Source organism: Mchenga conophoros, linkage group LG19, assembly GCF_057382185.1.
Source record: "Mchenga conophoros isolate Kocher_MC1m ecotype Shallow Benthic linkage group LG19, M_conophoros_male_GT1.1, whole genome shotgun sequence".
Lineage (NCBI taxonomy): Eukaryota > Metazoa > Chordata > Actinopteri > Cichliformes > Cichlidae > Mchenga > Mchenga conophoros.
In genome coordinates this window covers 5,799,580-5,819,058 of record NC_140544.1, presented here as the reverse complement: position 1 = coordinate 5,819,058, position 19,479 = coordinate 5,799,580, and the positions used below count along the sequence as shown (strand labels likewise).

Sequence of the window (19,479 nt, the reverse complement as noted above, 5' to 3'; positions counted from 1 at the left end):
AGCATACAATGTGCACAGATAATGGAGATTTGGAGCACCAAGATAACAATGCAGACATTTCTCTAGAATTAGTTTTTAAAAAAATATGAGATGGGACAGTGTGAAACTGTGGATGCAGAAAATGACACAAACAGTAGGTGGGATCCTCTTTCATCTTACACATTAAACTCTTCATGCTGCTTAAGGAGTTGCTTTAAGCCTGACATGCATTGACTGCATTGGCAGGAGTCATTTAGTGTAGGCACTCATGCAGCACGTCAGAAAACATAAGACAACAAAGGTGTAAATTTACAGTGCATCAGTCTCGGGAGTCAGTAGAGGGCGCTAACAGCCCTGTTTCCTCAGGCTGCAAGTCAGTGAGGAGCAGCTCGTGGCGCAAACAGCATGAACTGCGCTGTGCATGTCTTCACTGATTATTTATGGCTATCGTTTACAGCATGTGAATTATAAGAATAAAAGCAAAAGTTTCTCTGTACATTTTTTCTGTCACATTTTTATCGTGACAATTTCATATAGAGAAACATACAGAGAAACTTTTGTTTGAATTTTGTTTTAATTGATTTGATTTTTTGCTAAGAGCCTTAAAAATGCCCAATTCGAGGTAAAGTGTGAGAAAACGTCAATAATAAATCTATCAGCTGTCCTCCCTTTTCCCCGCCCCTCTCTTCATTGGCTCTCTACACCGACGTTCCACGCTAACGGGGCTGCGATTGGTCCGCTGGGCTGGCCGTCAAAGAGAGCTCCGGCTTTGGGCAGAGAGACGCACGCTGCTTCTAGTCCCTGCTGCTCAGTGCATCGAGCGGCGGAGGGAATTGGAGTTTGTGCGTCTTGTTGTGAGTCCGTGGACCAAACAGCAGCAGCACCAGTGCGCTTTTCCTCCTCCAGAGCCGCGGGCATCCCGGGGAGGAGCAGCAGCCGTGCATGTATTGGATAGAAGGAGGAAGAGGATTCTGCTTTTTTGCCTCATTCATTATTATTTTTTGACTCATTGAGACATCCATATTTTCGCTTTTCCCTAATGGTAACCAACACCGAGCAGCCGGAGACATGTGGACTAATCTGGGGAAACTGCAGCGCTTCTTCCTCTTAGTGTGTCTTCTCCTGACGCTGCGGGCTGAGGTGAGAACTTTATATCTTTCAGCTCCGAGGCAAATGATGATTTTGTTGCTCTGAAGTTCTGATTATTATTATTATTATTAATGCTGTTGTTGGGGGTTTGTTGTGTGTGGTTGCTTGTTTTTTTTTGGGGGGGGGGGGGGGGGTTCTTGTGGGGGGCTCGGAATAAATTCCATTCTTAATTGAATTGCCTCCTGAATCACGTGTTCTGGAATTTCGGGAGACAAATTAGATTTGCCAAAATTCTCTGCTGTGTCATAATTGCGCGTGTAACAGCAGACATCCGCAAATTTGTTCTCATCCAGGCGCCGAATGACTGCCATCCGCACCGAGTGCGTTAATGCGCGCCCGCTCTTGAAAGTTTGGTTACTCTAAGAAAAAAAAAGATCGTTAAGTGTCTTCACATGTTAGCAGTGCACCCTCACCTGCACAGAGAATCCCTCTACTGCTGTTATCAGCAGCAAGCGCCTCTAAATCTTTTAATGGTTTGCTTGTCTTTTCACTTTAGGTGATTTTGACTTTTAACTCAGACTGGATGGGTTTTCAAGGTGGATGTGTTTGTAAAGCAGGACTGCAGACTGATCTGCAGAGTGAGCTAAACTGGGAATGCTAGGTCCCGAAGCTGAAACGTGCCAAAAATGTACAGTAGCGTCTGTGCAGAGTGACTGCGCTGCAAACACATGAGCCCAGGTCGTGTTTTCTCCCCACATCCACTTGTTTCCACCTGGAATGTCCGCGTGCAGTTTTGTGGAGAGCTTTCACTGAATCAGTGACATTTCTCGTAAGGGCGGCGATGGTTATTTAACCGAGGGTCATGCAACACTTTGTATACCTGCATGAATCACTGATAGAAACAATAAACTGACTAAATGTAAGGTTTAAATTACTATTATTATTATTTTAATTACCTGTTACAGAGAGATGCTGCTACCATCTTAGGCATTTTTTTTTCACACTGCCTTGTTCTCCTCAGGTGTCTCGGGCCACCGGTTACTTCGAGCTGCAGTTGATTTCGGTGGAAAACCCCAAAGGTCTGCTAAACAACGGCGATTGTTGCGACGACGAGAAGAGCGCGGCGGAAGGCCACTGCGGCGAGGACGAGTGTGACACCTACTTAAGAGTGTGCTTAAAGGAATACCAAACGGAGGTCACGACTAATGGACCGTGCACCTACGGCACGGAAACTACACAGGTTATCGGTGGGAATACTTTTCAGTTCAAAGGCGGACAGAAAACGGGACAGAACCGGAACAACGATGTCGGGAAGATCAAGATTCCCTTCCAGTTCGCGTGGCCGGTAAGTGGACCTTGTTTGATGGAAATTTGCCACGTTTATGTGATAATTGCGCTTTTTAAATTTTTGTTTTGTTTTGGTTTTTTTTGCTGTAACATTCCGATTTCTCTTAAAAGAACGCGTAAAACACTATGTTCGTTGAAATGGCCATTTAGGACGCGCAGGTGGACGCAAGTTTACTAATATGTCATTTTATTTGCCAAAAATAAAATATAAATGTAAAATTGGATGCTGTCACGTATTGAGGCTAAACCCTGGCTCACGCAAAGTGCAGCGCGCATCAGTTTGGCACAGTTCTCTGCAACAAGTCGCTCCTTGTCTGAATCTCTGCTTGCCACTCATTCTATCCGAAGTTTTGGCAACTTTTGGACTCTTCACATCATCAGTGATTCAGTCAAGTCACGGGGTAGATCACGCTCTTCTCTGGGAACTTTGCAGGAAATGTCCGCGTGCTTCTGATAAAGCCAAAACCACCTGGTGAGCGCAGGACGCAAGACTTTTACGCATAGTGGTGGAGTGGTGTCTCAGTTCGATGAGATACCAAACAAGCTGCTGTTTGTGTGGCTTGTGTGTTTAAATGAAAGGAAAGGGGGGGGGGGGGTTATGTAAGGATTTTCAGTGCTGATTAAGAAGTGGCAGGTAACTTATTATCTAATCCAAACAGAATGGAGAGCCAATCAAAACCTGCCCCTGCTCCTTATTTGGAGGCACAGCGTGGGAAAGTGGATCAGAGCTGGCAATCAGAGTTTTGTTAAAAAAAACAACACTGCTGTTACACCCACAGATCTGCATCAGGGAGGTTTACTGTTTGAAATGATGTTTTGGTGGAGTTTACAGGTTTTGTTCCCACAAAACAGCTGAGTGAGCTGTCCAAACAAGAGTCATCAGTCACTGTGAGACAATCTGGAGAAGAGGATCAAGGTTAAAATTGATCATCAGAGCATGAAGGCAGGGATAATCACACGATATTAAGGGAGGTGATTAGTCCAGTAATCAATTAGCCAAGGAAGGGAAAGTGATAAATCTTTTAATGATTGAGCAAACATTTATTTACATTCCCAATTCCTAACTATTTTATGATTTAGCACAGTTAGAAAAACTAATAAATAAACACTCAAAACAAATGCACAAAAAACGGTTGACTTCTTAGTGGAAACACTGGTAGATTCCTTTACTCAAAAAAAATCACTTTATAACATTTTTTTGCATTTTATTTTGTTAAAAATATCTCAGGTCTGACCCATGAAGTCATGGATAAATGATGATAGAGGGGCGTGATAGGGTGCTGGGATGTCCTGTGGCAGAGGACTTCTCTGGGTTCCCAGGTGTGCATCAGACTTATTCCACTGGGAAATGGGATCTGTAGTCTGTGTTTGATTTGAACTTTCTTTGGTTGTTCTGAGGAGTTTTTGAGGTGTGGCCCGGTGCACTGTCCTACAGGATGGAGCTGCTTTTCGGTGGGTGGCATCCACACAAGACCCAAGATTTTCCAGCAGAACATTTCATTGTAACAAAACGGTCAGCGGTAGAGCTGGGCGATAGAACGATAACGATATGTATCGCGATATAACTTTTACTCGATAGAGAAATTAAGCTATCGCGATAGACCTCACCGCTCTTGTCCTCTTAAAAAAAAAAAAAAAAAAAAGGTCAGCCAATCCAAATTAAGTAGCGCAGAGCCGAACCAATCACAGCCGCAGCGTCACGTCGCGTGACTTGTTACGTACAGCACAAGTGCCAAGCCGCACGTGTGTTTGTTTGGGAAGCAGCCAGCGGGTAATGGAGGAAATGAGTGTGCCGACTAGAAAAATCAACCGAGCGTGACCGAAGAGAAAACAGATGATGGTTCCAATGCCGGAGAGATTGTCGAACGGAAGAGCCAAAGAAGTTCCGTAGCGTGACGGTATTTCGGCTATTTCAAGTCTGACAAAAAACAGAGTAGCGTGCACTGTAAATTGTGCCGAAAACAAGTCTGGAAATACAATAAACTGGTGCATGCGTCACACTGTGCGCCACGTTATTGTTTCGGTGAAATGAATTTCTACAATACTGTTAATTCTACTCTCTGCAGTGTTTAAATGCTTACATATACACACAGTTACTGTCCCTCCACACATACGACTCGGTTCTGCTTCTATGCCCCAGCTTTGTTTACTTTTTCCCACCGAGGCTTCTAGACTTCTGATTGGCCAACATTTCTGCATGGTTAGGAATCTAGCGCCACCTGCTGCTTTGGCATGTTCATAGCAGCGTTTTCCTTCATTTCTGCCTTTATGTGTGGACGGGATTATTTTTTAAAAAGAAAACGGAAAATCTCTGTTTTCAAAAATACCCGTGTACGTGTGGACGTAGCCTCAGTCTCTGACTGGAAGCGCTAATTCGTCATTCGGCTTTTGTCAGACTAAAGTAACTGTTAAAACTGTTTGAAAAGCTAAGCTATACAACAAGGAGAGATTGAGAATTTCCTTTTAGTTCTCAGTTTATTTGATATTGACAAAAGTTAGTCAGTTTTGTCTGTTCTTCTGTAAAACAAACTAAGATTTATTTTTAGAATTAATATTTTGTTTCTAAGTGGAATTGACAATTTAGTCTGTTTCGTTTGTTCTATTTTGAAACTTAAACGCTTTAGCGGCTGCCTTTTGTGTAGTTTGCAATATTTGCCTTTATTTATCTGAAAAAGTCTCATGTTCCTTAAGTACATCTACCCTGTTGAACTTATTATGGGAAATAAATATTTAAATCAAAACAAGCTGCTGATTATTTCACATTTTACTTGTGAGCAACGGCACATTTAAATCTTACAAATATAGTTATTTGGCTTATATCGTGATAGATATCGTTATCGCCTGAAATGAAAAAAACATATCGTGATATGAAAAAATCTCATATCGCCCAGCTCTAGTCAGCGGTATCCGTTTCATCTGTCAGCAGATTACTGTTGCAGTTTTTCAGTGTACAACGGTGTACCTAATCTTTTTGATTTTTAAAAGATTTACGTTAATACATAGCTTTGAACTTTTAGGATCATGTGGTGGGTGTTTGGTAGAATTCAAAAATAATATTTTGCAAGAAAAAATAAAAACATGAAATTACTTTTATGAATGACTGTGTGTGTGTGTGTGTGTGTGGGGGGGGGGGGGGGGGGGGGGGATGAGTCCCCGTGCATCTGTTCATGTCAAAATGTACATATCGGGTTCTTTGTGTGCTTGGGTTGGCAGCAAGACCTTCCCATTCATCACTCCCCATGGTCAGCTGTCAGCAGAGGGGAAGATGGAAGTAGTAAGTTGGGGCCTTGCAGGCAGATTCGGTTACCACTAAGTTGTGTGTGACACAGGCGGTGGATATCAGTGTCACCTTCTACTCAAACAAGTGAACATCCTCCGGTCAATCGGGGCTGGGGGATGCCTTTACCTCGCCGCCTCTCAGGTTCATGCTCTACCCATTATTGGGTCATTGTTTCACTCGTCATGTGTGGGGTTGCTGTTTTCTGCTATCTGACAGACAGCAGATAGAGGTGTGTGTGTGTGTGTGTGTGTGTGTGTGTGTGTGTGTGTGTGTGTGTGTGTGTGTGTGTGTGTGTGTGAGAGAGAGAGAGAGAGCAGCATAAAGAAGGAGGGTATCAGCATTCAGCAGCTTCTTCTGATGAGGATGTCAAAGTCGCAGCAGTTGAAGGCTTGTAAAACAAATAGTTAGAAATAAATAGCATTTCACATTTTAAAGCAGTGCTCCATAAAGTTAACAGTGTTGAGTGAGCTGGTTTTATATGTACAGCGTCATCATGTTGATTATTTGGGAGTAACTGATTAATCATGTAATGTAAGATAATTGAAAAAAAAAGAAAGAAAAGATGCCTGGAATCAAAAATGATGTCTTTGAGTGTCTTCTTTCTACCCGGCAACACTGTAAAATCCACAGACAGACATCATTTAAAATAATAATCAGGAGAGAAAAGCAGCTAAAAAGAAAAAGAGAGGCCATTGCATGTAACCGTTTGTGATATCCCAGATAATACCAACTCTAAGCAACTGTTTCTTTCAGCTTGAAAGTTATAAATATTCAGATTCCTGGTTAAAGACAGTTACAGCACGTGCACCACAACTTCAGTCATCTCAAACCTCCAGATCAGGAACACCTGAATGATTACTGTGTAAACTTTGGCCTTGTTTCCCAAATCTTGTCGGACACTTAGAAGTGATGGAAATGACTCAACCGGTGAGGAGAATAAACTAAATGATTATAGCAAAATGCTATGAATAAAATAGACACGACAGTCAACACAAAAGGGTTCAGACAGTCTTTATAGTGCATGTTTGAGGTTTGGTGACACAATAGTGAACTCAGAGGAGAGAAACAAAGTATTGATCCGATACCAATACCAGGGTTGGTATTGATATTGGTAAACCTTTTTGCAGCATCAATTTCATGGAACTACTGTCCTACCTTCTTCAGTCAGTTTTTGCAAAGTGATGAAAACTCTATTTCTAAAACATATTAATGTAGTTATGTAGCCTTTTCTCACCTGGGATTAGTTTTATTTTTGAGGAAAACTCTGTTTAAGATCCCAAATATGTGTCGTATGCGTGTAAAATTTGTTGTCAAAAGGATGAACACATGTATGAGGCTGTGGCCTGTAGCCTGTGGTGCTGCTATAGTAGACTCCATTGGCTGACCTCTGTATCTGGGCCACTGGTCCTGACATAAATTAGCTGCAAAAAAAGGACATTGTTCTGCCCTCTCTTCCTTTGCCAATCATTTCTCCTTCATTTTAACCCCTCTGGCTTTTGGGGCCTTCAATGACATGTTCTTTCATTAGAGAAGAGAGGGGGGGGGAGGGATTGGTCGATAGAATGAAGGAAGTAGTGATGATGGGGCAAAGGGAGGTAGAAGGGAAGAATGGGCCCCCTTTCAAAATTCTGAGGTTTTGCCACAAGGGAGGTGTATTTTTAGGATGCGGTCTTTTAAGATGTTGCTTTCTTTTAGTTGTTTTTTTTATAGTGACTGAAGCAAAAACAAACATTTACTTCTTCTCTTATTCCTTCTCTGCCGCTCCACTCGTACCCAAACCTTCCTCCGGCCCTCCATCTCCTTCTCCCTCTCTCCTTATGGGGGTATTTTTAGAGCTGCTGTCCTTCTCTCACCCCTCTGTGAGTAAATCAGGGATCTAGGGTGAGTACTCCTTCAGTTTCATAGCCCGCTTTTTTCCCCCCCCTCCTGCCTGCCCCATCTTTTGCCAGAATACCCCCTCCCCGCCCTCAGCCTGGTGGAGCTAAGGGACAGAGGTGGAACAGCTGTTGTTCAGAGACCTCCTGCTCCCCCTCCTCCTCCTCGGATAAATGTTTTAGCGAATTGCATTAGGAAAGCAGGCTATGATTACAGCACACGTCGTGTAAGATCACGTCTCTCGGAGGAGTATCAGTGAGCAATCACAAAGTGTAATGTTGGATGACAGCGAGTTGCTGCCTTCCTCGGTTGTGTCCTCGATGCTGCCACTGCCAGCGGTAGGCTCGTTTGGCTCATTTGCCGAGTGCGTCCTTGGCGCAGTCTCTGTCTCTTCCATCAGGGAGCTCTTTCCTGTTTGCTGATACTTTTATGGTTGATTAGGTTTGGGTATTGGTTAGGAGGATGTGAAGCCCAAAGGGACAGAGGTGTAGGGTTGGTCTGGTTAGGGAAGCTGAATGAAAAGACACATGATGCAAAAGCACATGAAGCTGACTACCTGGTGTTACAGGTGGGCAGTGTGGTCACAAAGCCAGAATTCTGGTGTCAGCTTACTGAAGTATTCTCCTTGCATTTCACGTTAACACAGTTTACAGGAGAGAAGGAATTTAGAAAGCTAGTGTCTGCTTTTTAAATAAAGTTTGATTGTATTTCTGAGTGATCATCATACGTATATAATTTTTAAAGAATATGGAGGTACATCTATGTTGAATGTAAGGATTATGCAGTTGTTTAGTTTGGCGCAGGCTGACGTAAATGACTGGTTTTTGGTGGAGAGAGTGTTTTGAAACTACACAGGAACTACAAAAAAGATGAAGTATTTAGAGTTAAGACTGGTTGCTCATTTCCTGGATTAAAATGCTTTTGAACAACATCCTGCAAAATTAGTTACTTGCATGCAACAGTTTGAACCAGCTTTATTGGCTGTGTCCACCAGAGTGCTAGTAAGCAGTTTTAGAAAGCAAGCTTTTAGTCATGGATGCAGATTTCAGAAAACGCAGCCGCTCACAAAATAGAAATGATAGTCTGCGGTCTCCAGCCTGCTGCTTCTCTTAGTTTGTGTTTAATAAGCCTAAAAGCCTGCAGCGTGATCATGGTGAGGCTCTGTTACGTGATGTTAACTGCACTCACAGTGGATCTGCTCATCTTTCCCACGCTGGTTTGATGTCAGATGACCTGTTTCTGGTCAGAGGCATGGAAATGTGTTGTTAGCTGCTCTGCCTGGTCAGCTGATTGATGCACATGCTGTGGATGGATTTGATTTTATGTGTGACTTGTGTGTCTGCGGGGGCGGGTTTGTGTTTCTGCACTTATTAGGCTGTGGTGATATAAATGGGTTTACATCATTAATTCAAACTTTTTAAAGTAAATACAAATTTTTTTTTAGCTTGCTACTTTCTAAAGCAAAACGTGAATAGAATTTAGTCACGATAAAACTACACAGAATGCTTTACATGGTTTGTAATTGACATTTCACATCATAAATAACACAGCAGGTTAATACTATTGCATTACAGTGTCGTATGTCTTTCTCCCTTCATCCTTGACCGGTTGCAGCAGATGGCCACTCCCTCTCTTAGCCTGGTTCTGCCAGAGATTTTCTTCCTGTTAAAATGCACTTTTTCCTTCCCACTGTCACCATGTGCTTGCTCAAAGGGGGTTGTTTGATTGTTGAGGTTTTGTCTGCATTAGTATAGCTTACAATATAAAGTGCCTTGATGCATTGAGGTGACTGATGTTGTGATTTGGTGCTCGGTCACACGGTCATATAAGTGACTTTCCAGCATTCTAATTGTGTTAAATTCATAACGTGTGTGTTTTGGTGAGGCAGACATGAAGTAGTATATGGATTATGAACACTGAGGTGAGCAGGGGTGATAAAAACAACATGTTAGAGGCATATACACACAGAGCAGCTTAATTTCCCACTCGACTCTCCAGTTTTGCTGACAGGGCTGATAGAGCGCAGTTAGATGTGGGTACAGGGAGAGACATTATGATGGGATGAAGAGGACATAAGGCGGGATGGAAAAGAGAAAGCGATTTTGTGTGATGGCCAAACCTTCCTTTGTTCCACTATTTATTTACCTCCCAAAATCTCCCATCAATCCCATGTTTATTTTATCCATCTCCCTCTTTCTCTCACAGGGTACCTACCAGGAGAACACCCTCCAACTACATATTGTGTTAGTTAAAAGGTTTTTGGCTTTGGTTAGTTTGTTTTGTTTTCAGGGTTCAGCGTTCACCTGAGGTTTGCTTTTTCTTTGTCCAAAAACAGACTGGGAAAGGATCATTGCATTATTTTATTTTTGTATTTGGCTCATTTAGGTTCATGCTGTGAACCAGCTGATGAACTAAAATGACACGGAGAGAAGTTTTGGAATTCTTTCATGCACAAGGTCAGCAATTCAACAAGCATAATCAAATCTTAATCCTCATCTTATAAGGATTTTTTTTTTAGTTGTTTGCAGGATTTTGTAGTTTATACTTACACTAGAGTGACACACTTGTTGGTAGATCTTCTTTTTTAGAGTTTACTCCAGTAAAGAGCACATGAAGTAGGAGTTAGACTTCCTGACACGACTGTCATTCTTTTTGTGGAAAAATGAAGCGAACGAAAGGAATAAACACACTAGAGTTCAAGTAAACCACTGCAAAGATATACAGCATGAACAAACCCTGACCTTACCCTTACTCGTCATTCGGCTGAAGTAATAAAACTGGAGAGAAACTCATAGAAATGGGCCTTTACACATCTTACTACAAGTCCCTCTTCGTCCTCTGTATCCCCCTGAAACGTGGATACTGTGCAGCCTGTTGTAACTGGCCTCTCCAGAGGGATTGGGTGAAGGTTCAGCAGGGTTTCTCAACTCATGTGGGACCCAAATCTCTGCCAATAATCTCTATTGCCCAACCTCCCCTTCATGGAGAAACCCGTGAAATACTCTCTGAAGCGCTATAATGTAACTAAACTTAATCTACCTTTCTCCTTTTCCATGTAAAGGATCAAAGTGTAAGGTTGTCATGTCTGATATTAGTCATTTAAAGCTGATCAAACAAAGCAAATGTTATTAACCCGGTATGCTTATAAGATTAACAGACATTTAAATGTGTTGTGTTTAACTTAAAGTCCCAGATCGAATCTATAAAAAGTGCCTGTGATGTCTTTGTCTTACATTGTAAGGCAACTTAAAACTGACGTTGTAAAGAAATGTGACATTTCTACTCCTATTGTACTTTATCAGACGTAGCTGGGCATTAGAAGGTTACACCAAAGTTTTAGCCAGTTGGCCACATAGTGAAGCACGAGCGAGCATCAGTATGTGAGTGAGAAATGAGAGAAATGATGGATTAAGGGCCCTATTTATTCTACCTTCTTTTCCATCCTTCTCTGACTTTTGAGGTATTTTTTATTTGCTTCTCTTGTTTCTTGTCACTTTTTATTGATAGAGATGAAGCTCCACTCATCCACTTGTCCTGTAGCTTTTAGCAGCTCCACAAGCTTGTCATCATCAGTGTAGTTTGCTTGAGAAATCTTGAAACTATAGATGCCCATTAGAACACTTTAAAAGGAGTTTAGTTCTTTTTAAATGCACTAAAATTAATCCTGTGTTGGCATAAATGTGCAACTCTGAACCCAACGTGCTCTCATACCACTTAAAGTTTATCTACCATTGAAGAAGTTCATTTAAAACAGCATTTAGACCTAACATTACCTAACTGCCCCCACCTTGTCCACATGTTAAAAAACATTATTTGTGTTTGCAGCAAAGGGCAGGTGGACCGTTTATTTGTCACATCTGTGCTAAGGTGGGCCACTATTGAAGGACTCGGTCAGGATTTTCCCATGGCGTGAATATCGCTTTCCCAGTGGAGCTGTGGAAATGAGGCCTGCTTTAACCTCTTTGTCACCGCACCTTTCAGCAGGAACAATGACTTTATACCTCAGCTATTGTCCCTGGATATTGAGTTAACAAGACAAGTGGAGAGAAGGCGAAACAGAGATCTAGGAGGACAGCTGTGTTGGGCAAATTGTCAGCATTAGAGCATCTGGAAGTGCTGAATATGCTATTCATAAATATATATTCAGCAAATGTGTCTTTGGACTCTGGGATGAAGTCAGGGTAGCACCTCCATACTGCTCATTATCACTTCTTTCACTTCTAGTCCTCATTATTATTAATCCTACTGTACGTATCAGAGGTATTACTGTAAGTCTCGGCAATTTCCAACTTTCAAACTGCAGGTGGAGATTAAAGGAAATGAAAAAAGATCAGTGAATTCTTTGTTAAATCAGTTTGTGGTTTAGTATGTAAATGTCAGAACATGAAAAAATGAGTTGCAGGTATTTCCAGTTGTGTGTCTTGTGTAAACAGAAAGGGAATAACTCAGACTTACAAAGCTAGGATTTATATCATACGTCAGCTTATCTTTAGAGGGCTGATAAAGAAAGTAAAAAGAACTGAAAAAAATATTGTTCTTGCCACAGGCTGCTTGATCACAGTTGGTTAAACACACAGGTCAGTTGAAATTGGCTGGCTAACTGGCCGGGTCGCAGCCCCAGGTGTGTGTGCCTGTGCTGAGTCGGGAGTTTTCCCCTCATAGCCAAGAGGTTTGCTGTGAGTATGATTCAAGGGGAAATAGTGTATTGTTTATTTGCAGTTTTTACATTAGAATCAGTTCAGTTGTTCTGACATAGTTTTGAGAGATCTTGCAGACAACAAAGTTACGATAATAAACATTGTTCTTGACTGCCTCACTGGCTGTTTTTGTGCACACCTGGATGTTTTGGTCTATGTCTTTGGATGACTTTTATGCAGTTCCAGTTCAGTTTCCTGAACAATCTTTGAACAGTATAGCTTTCACCAGACTAGCATCGTTTAACTGGGTATTAACTGCTGCACATGGCCACTGGACATTGTGAATTATGATTCTGTATGGTGGACATTTGTGTTGAGATTTCAGCCTTTGTTTCAGATTTGTCACCTAACAACAAGCTGCGAGACCTCATGTTGGAGAAGCTATAGCATACAAGCATTTGGCATCATTAAATGTGATTAAGGAGTCATCATATAATTAACAAATTGTCTGTCCATCAGCAAAGTAAACTCATCTTTCCAGCTTTTCTTCACGCTGTATGGATACATGTGTGCCGTTTCTTTTCTCTCTGTATCTGATATTACAATATTTGTATAAAATTCAACTTTTCTCAAGCTGTTCTTGTTTGTCTTCGACGTGTTAGCTTAGCTTTGCTCTGAAAATAGCCTGCTGCCACTTACACATCTAGAACTGCACATTACCCAAGGAACCCACCACAGTACCTACACACTTATATTTCGCTTCAGCTCACTTCGGAAATCAGTAGGTTGTAATAAATAAAAAAATAAGTAAACCCAGTGGATTTGTTCAGTGAGCCACTGTGGACTTTTACGGCCATGGTTGGTCTGAATTTGGCTCTCTCTCTCTGGTCTTTTCCAGCACTTCACTGAGTTTACAAATCAAATCAGTAGCTTCAGCCAAGCATTTGAGCTAATCACAGACACACTCCTTACAATAAATCAGTGCAAAGTTTGGAGAATCTGCACAATTGAAATTTCACTCATACTCACTCTACAGACTGCATCCAGACTCGGATGCACAGATACCTATTGTGCTCCTCCAAGATCACAAGTTAAGAGACGAGCGATTGTGCTAGTACTCCGAGATAATGCAGTAAAACATGAGAAAACATCAGAGTCCCCCACTTGTGGTTGTGATACACAGATGTACATGCACAGTGGCTGAGTAAGTGCAGCCAGCGGCAGCTTCTGATGGTTTGATGAGGTGGTAATAAAAACTCAGATTTTTATCTCTGTACATGCTCTGACTTTCAGCGTTCAGTGGAAATTTGGAGAAGCATCGTATAACCTTACTGTAGAGGTATGATTAGAGAGAGTCAAATTTCTTTCTTAGTTATATCACTTAGGACTAACTAATGGATTTAAGGTGGTATTTTCTCCCTCAGACATACGTGCTATTGATTCAGTATGAAAGGCAAATTCACAGAATTCCTCTCTGTTGCCGGAGGAGGCGGCGTGACCTGGAGCGACAGAAATAGCTTTTCACGCGTTTGGTGTGGGAAAAGTGAATTGGGTCATTTCACCATTCTGCAGCTCCAGTATAAAGACCTGATTAGATTAGCTTTGATTAGATTTGCTGTCTGAACGAGGCCTCCTCGGGGAGGGTTGGCACATTGAGGCCTCCTTAGAGAGAAGAGGTGGTAGTGGGTGGAGGGGTGCTGGGCTCGTTCTGTTAATAACGTGCTAAATTAACCATCCGAGCCCCTCTCTGCCGGGAGCAACATGTTTTATTCATGTCAATAGACTAACAGGTGTGACGTGACAGGTGTTGCTGCTGCTTTTATTTTTTTTCTTCTTCCTCAGATCACAACTCTGGAAAAGTTGTTAATTGGGTCTCTGGATTTTTTTTTACTCCTTTTGCCGTGAACAATTCCTGGCTGTTGTGAGTTTCAGTTCAAAGAACATTCCTCGTCATTATGCTCCACCTGTGACTGTGGAAGTTTTTCAAAAATTGTTGTTGCACATCTTTTATGCAACATCCTTGTGGTATTAATTTTACATTACTGCACTCTGCTTTTAATTTATTTGACTGTTCACACATGGAGGCTTTTGACATTTGTTTTTAGCTCCTGAGTTCTTCTGAAGGGTTTGTGCTGTGATATTCTTTCTTCTTTCTTTCTTTCTTTCTTTCTTTCTTTTTCTAATCCTTTATAAGGATTTCCAAAATTAAAGTGGAAGTAAATTAAATGATTGTTAGAGGTGCCCACTGGAGCCAAAATGGTCGTTAGTTGTAATTGTTAGTTTCAGCTGTTCAGTTTGCTGCCTCCAAATGAATCCCCTGAGGTATTACTGAATAAGAATGCATCCTTCAGTTCAGTTGTTCTATTATATTTTATTTATTTAGTGCCAAATCACTACAACAGTCACCTCATGGGACTTTACAGGTAATAATACAGAGAAACCCCATCAATCAGGTGGCTCCCTTTGGGCGAGCACTTGGCGACTGTGGGAAGGAAAAACTCCCTCTTAACAGGAAGAGACCTCTGGACGAACCAGGCTCAGGGAGGGGCATGAGGCGAGGGAGACAAGACAAGGTGGTAACATACATTTTTAATTATGCTGCATTTATGTAAGCTCAAATATACTCTATATACTCTAACTATATGAAGTTACACTCAGAACCTGACATAAAGCACAGAAACCAATACAGCAAACGAACCATGGAATTATGGTGATTAGAGATTTTGTTGACACACCCACCTTTTGCAGTATTTTGTTTTCAAGTAGCTGCCAATCAGAAAAAGTTGGCTTAAAAAGAGGAGAAGGAAGCTAAAACATCTTGTTTCAGATATACGCAGTGAGAAAAATACAGCTTATTTGATTATTGCTGTGAATAATGCAAACCTACTCTAGTACTATTAGGAGTTCTTAACAGTGAATGATCTTCTGGCCTTAGTTTTATAGTACTGGCACCACTTCATCTGCACAATAGCTTCTCTTATGGCTTGTAGTGCAGTTTAATTTGTTCCAACAATATTACACACACTGCTGAGTGCGTTCAGAGGGTTCTCCAAAAGACTCCGATTGAGACTGCGCTGTTGTAGACTGCATATTTTTTTCAGTTTACTCCCTGAATCAGTTTTATAAAAAGTTGGAATTCCCTTCTGGGAATGGAAAAGTAAAATCAGGGTGACTTCGATTATCCAAGCGAGAACTCCAAGTTTTCTAGTGGCTGCAGTTCAGTGGAAGAAAGCTTGTTAGTGCGTATGATACACATAATTTGCAGCGTGTCGAGCAGCTCCAGACTGTACAGTTTATTCTCAGCAGAGTTGTGTGTCGCTGGCGGCTGTTCCTGCCGTGGTGAGGCAGTAATTTATTCATTGAACAGGTGAAGGCGGTGAGGAGTGGGCTGGTTTCTCCTCGCCTAATGAAAACTCAAATCCCTCTGACTCCTGTAAATTGGTTAGGAGGTGTCAAGTGTCTCCCAACGCACCCTTACACTCCCTTCCTCCCCTCCCAAGCCTCATGTCTCTCTCTCTCACACACACACACACGCACAGACACAAACACACAGATAAGGTTGTCTCACTGCAGACTGCAGGGACGTGACACTTTGATCTTCAAGCTCCTGGCCTTCGGTGACACACATAGCCTCCTGCTTTAGTCTATGACAAACACTCTTATACAGAAACACACATGCACTCATGTCAAGGTGCTCTGAGGTTCGGAGAAAACCCCATCTGTCTGGAAGTCAGTGGCTGTGACATTTAAAATTGATTACAAGGGGAAAATTGATTATGATAATGTCCACTTGTGTTCACTCAGAGTAGAATTGTGGCTTCTCACGCGCTCGTAAATCACTACTGTGTCATCTAACGAACCGAAGAAGAAGAAGCTGGTATGATCTGGACACTTTGTGCTCAGATTGTCCTCAGAATGATGCCATAGTTTGGGGATTATTAGTACTGGAACAACTCTGAGCAATTATAAGATTATGTGCTAGCAAACACTTCAGCATTGAAAAACCAATGGCTGAATATCTTTTCTCAACATTTAATCTTGTTAAAATAAATTGTAAAAATAAATTTGCGCTGGTGTTGAAGACTTTACCTCTTTTACAATCCTTCTTGTTTTTTAATATTTGAGCCCAGAGAGGCGATGGTTACGTATAGACTCTATACAACATGTCTCATTCATCCATTCACACTGTGACTGCTTATATTACTGCTGCAGTCTTTATCTCGCAGGGTAGAATAGCTCATCCTCTTCCAAACGATTGTAGTAATAGCTGCATTGCAAAATAAAAGTTGGGAAAACTGTAGCGGCTTTCTGTCCCTTGTGGTGATGCTGTAACACATGCCTACACTCACAGAGGGAGTGTAAAGAGCCTGTAAGAAAATGCTCCTGTGAATGCCTCTGGCTCTCTCTGGAAGTTCTGTGACATTACGTAGACACCTTGCGGCTACGAAACCTCTTTGTTTAATGTCATTTCCACTTTCCTACATTTGATTGCGTTGCTAATTTGGCAGGCATGCCTGAGATCGCTCCAACTTTCAGATTTAGGATTGGTAAAGTAGGCGCATTCATTGAATTAAGATGAGAGGTAAAGAGATGGGAGGTAAAGACAGGAGCTTTACCTTTCATGTACCCAGGATTTTAACATTAGATACAGCAGTTTTTACGTTAATCAGTTCGTGATGTGTAGAGTAAAAAGATGAAAATGTCTACCTGGTGCTGGGGTGATTACTTCAAAAATGTAATGGGTGAAGAAAAAAGGGGGAAAAAAGCGTAATTTAAAAAAATATATATAGTCACATTTCATTTCTAGAATAATCAAAAAAATCAGTTCTCCTTATATAATGCCAATTCACTGCAATTATTTTGTTTCTTCCCTTTAATTAGTCGACAGACTTTACTTGAATAGAGCTCCATGAGACTAAAGAAACAGTGACACTCGTTTAGTGTACTAGTTGAGCATAAAACAACTTATCCACAAAACTGAACATGAATTTTTGATTCGTTTTCAAGTACGTCATTAATCATTTAGTCACACTCTATTTGCCACGAAGCATTCGATTCTGGACTTGTTTTCGCCGTGGCGCCAACCTGCATGTTATGAACACATCCTAAAATAAAAACTAATTTAAAAAACACGTGCTAACAAGCGCTAAGAGCAATATCTGACTTGTATTTTTGTCTCACCCACGACTTTTCTCAGCTACCCACCCAAAGAGCTTCACACCACGCAATTACGTTTAAAGCACCACCGAGCACCTGAGCGCTCTACCTCACCCCATGTCTTTTGCGCTTCGTCTTTAATCTCTCCTAGCGCCACTTTGTAACCTCCCTTGTAATCTTCCCTGCAGCCTTCAGTCACTCTGAGTCAGACTTGGGTCATGGGAACTCACAGCTGCTTGCTTGGCCCCATGCAGATGACAGACAGCGAGCTCCATCTCGGTTTGTTTGCTGATGCACGTGAAAAAAAAGGGAGAGGGGGGAAAAATAGCCCTGCACCTGAAACAATCCACAGTTTGAGTTTGTTGCTGTGGGACAGTGGAGTCCATCTCTTCAGGAAAGTAGGGCACAGTGTGCAGGCATGCTGGGCTTTCACACGCATTATACACATAAACCTGCAGTTTAGCACTCAGCAGATTGTGACATTTACTGTATCTGGTATTATTTAACACAGAAATCCAAATTTAATCCTCATTTCTGTGGATGACAGACAATCCAAAGAAAGGCATAGTAACCATCCTGAACATGCAAACCCAAACAACAGATGGAGGCAAACGCTCGGTCACCTCTAGTCTTCAGCTGGGATCTCGGCTTTACCAAAAGTGACTGGGAAGATGATCTTAGTACTCTAGCGGGGGTGTATAATCTAAGTAGCTCAATACTACTATTATACTTAGACCACATGCATCAAAGACTCTTGGTCACCACTGTTCCTTCTTTGGACCACTTGTGATAAATACTAACCACTGGGGACCAGGAACACACCACAAGAGCTACAGTTTTGGAGCAATCATCTAGCCTTTGGAATTTGGCCCTCGTCAGACTGAAATCCCTAGGCTTGCCCGTTTTTCTCACTTCTAACACATCAACCACTACAGGTGCCATGATGATAAGTGTTATTCACTTCACCTGTCAGTACTCATAATGTTATGCCTGATCGGTGTATGCGTACCTAGACATTTAAAACAAGTTGGGACACAGTTTCCTGTGGGGGATTTCAGTGGAGAAGGCAAGAAAATTATATTTCCCCATTGGAGATCAATATAGTCTATTTAACCGCCTTTTGGCAAGTCATCAAAAACCTGCCAGCTCTGGGGGTGCTGACCTTCCAGAGAATCCGGAAAAAAAGAGAGAAAAATATAAAGAATGTAATTAGGAGAATGTCTATCTGACTGAACTTGAAAGGATCATATGGAAACTGTGTGTTGCTACTTTCCAGGTGAATGCTTTCTTTTTTGAATGATCAGGTTGCTGCCCTTTTTAACTAGCCCTGGTTACACGGAAGGTAATCAGTGACAGCAGTGTGGGAACAAAACAAATTTTCCCACCGCTTCTCACCTTCTGTGCCAAATATGTGTGTGTGCCAGTTTCTGAAAGCAGTCTTCCGTGTCTGTTCGTATCTGGGTTTCTGTGTAAACTCACTGTCGTGTGCCATGTCTACATCATGAACTGGGCACGAGTCTGAGCAGAAAAGTTGATTGTGATGTTTCCGTATTAGTGCACCCCGTGATGACCTCTGTCTCTCCTCCTCTCTGTGTTTCAGCGAGCGTTCACTGTGATAGTGGAGGCGTGGGACAGGGACAACGGCACACACAGCAATGGTAAGGTCCACCTTTCAGTGTTCTTTCCATCGTTTCCATCTATCTCAATGATGAGAGAGTGACATTTAGGCTTTTTTAAATCTTTAAATAATCAAGAAAATAAATTATTATCAGCTGACTTCTTTTTGTTTGGATGGTTCAAGGGGCATAAATGCATAAATGCACAGTTCATTTATGATAAACTCACTGAACATTGTCAAGACATCAGCACAGACAGTGTGAACTGGAAAGATCAAATCTACTTGTGAAGCTTCTAACCGACCTGCCTGCCAGCACCAGATTTCTTTAGTACACAGCTGTATCCTGTTTACACAGTTCTGGTCTCAGTTCTGTTTGGCTTTGTTTTCCAGCACCATAGCGAGGAAGGTTAATTGAAGGATGCAATCTACGTTAGGAGGCAACGCTTCGTTAGCGTTGTTGGCTTTATTTTCCCGGAGTTGATTCAGGACCCGGTTCA

General features: G+C 41.8%; 1 protein-coding gene across 2 annotated transcripts in view; it reads left to right on the top strand.

Moving 5' to 3' along the window:
• Nucleotides 1–802: 802 nt before the first annotated feature.
• The window catches only part of LOC146551536 (protein jagged-2-like), a 49,816-nt gene continuing 31,139 nt past the window's right edge, over nucleotides 803–19,479 (top strand). For both annotated transcript variants that reach the window (XM_085256321.1, XM_085256320.1), the window contains exons 1-3: nucleotides 803–1,119; nucleotides 2,090–2,413; nucleotides 18,965–19,022. In XM_085256321.1, the coding sequence (XP_085112447.1) occupies nucleotides 1,048–1,119; nucleotides 2,090–2,413; nucleotides 18,965–19,022 (454 nt within the window). In that variant the 5' untranslated portion in view covers nucleotides 803–1,047. The remainder of the gene's footprint in view (nucleotides 1,120–2,089; nucleotides 2,414–18,964; nucleotides 19,023–19,479) is intronic.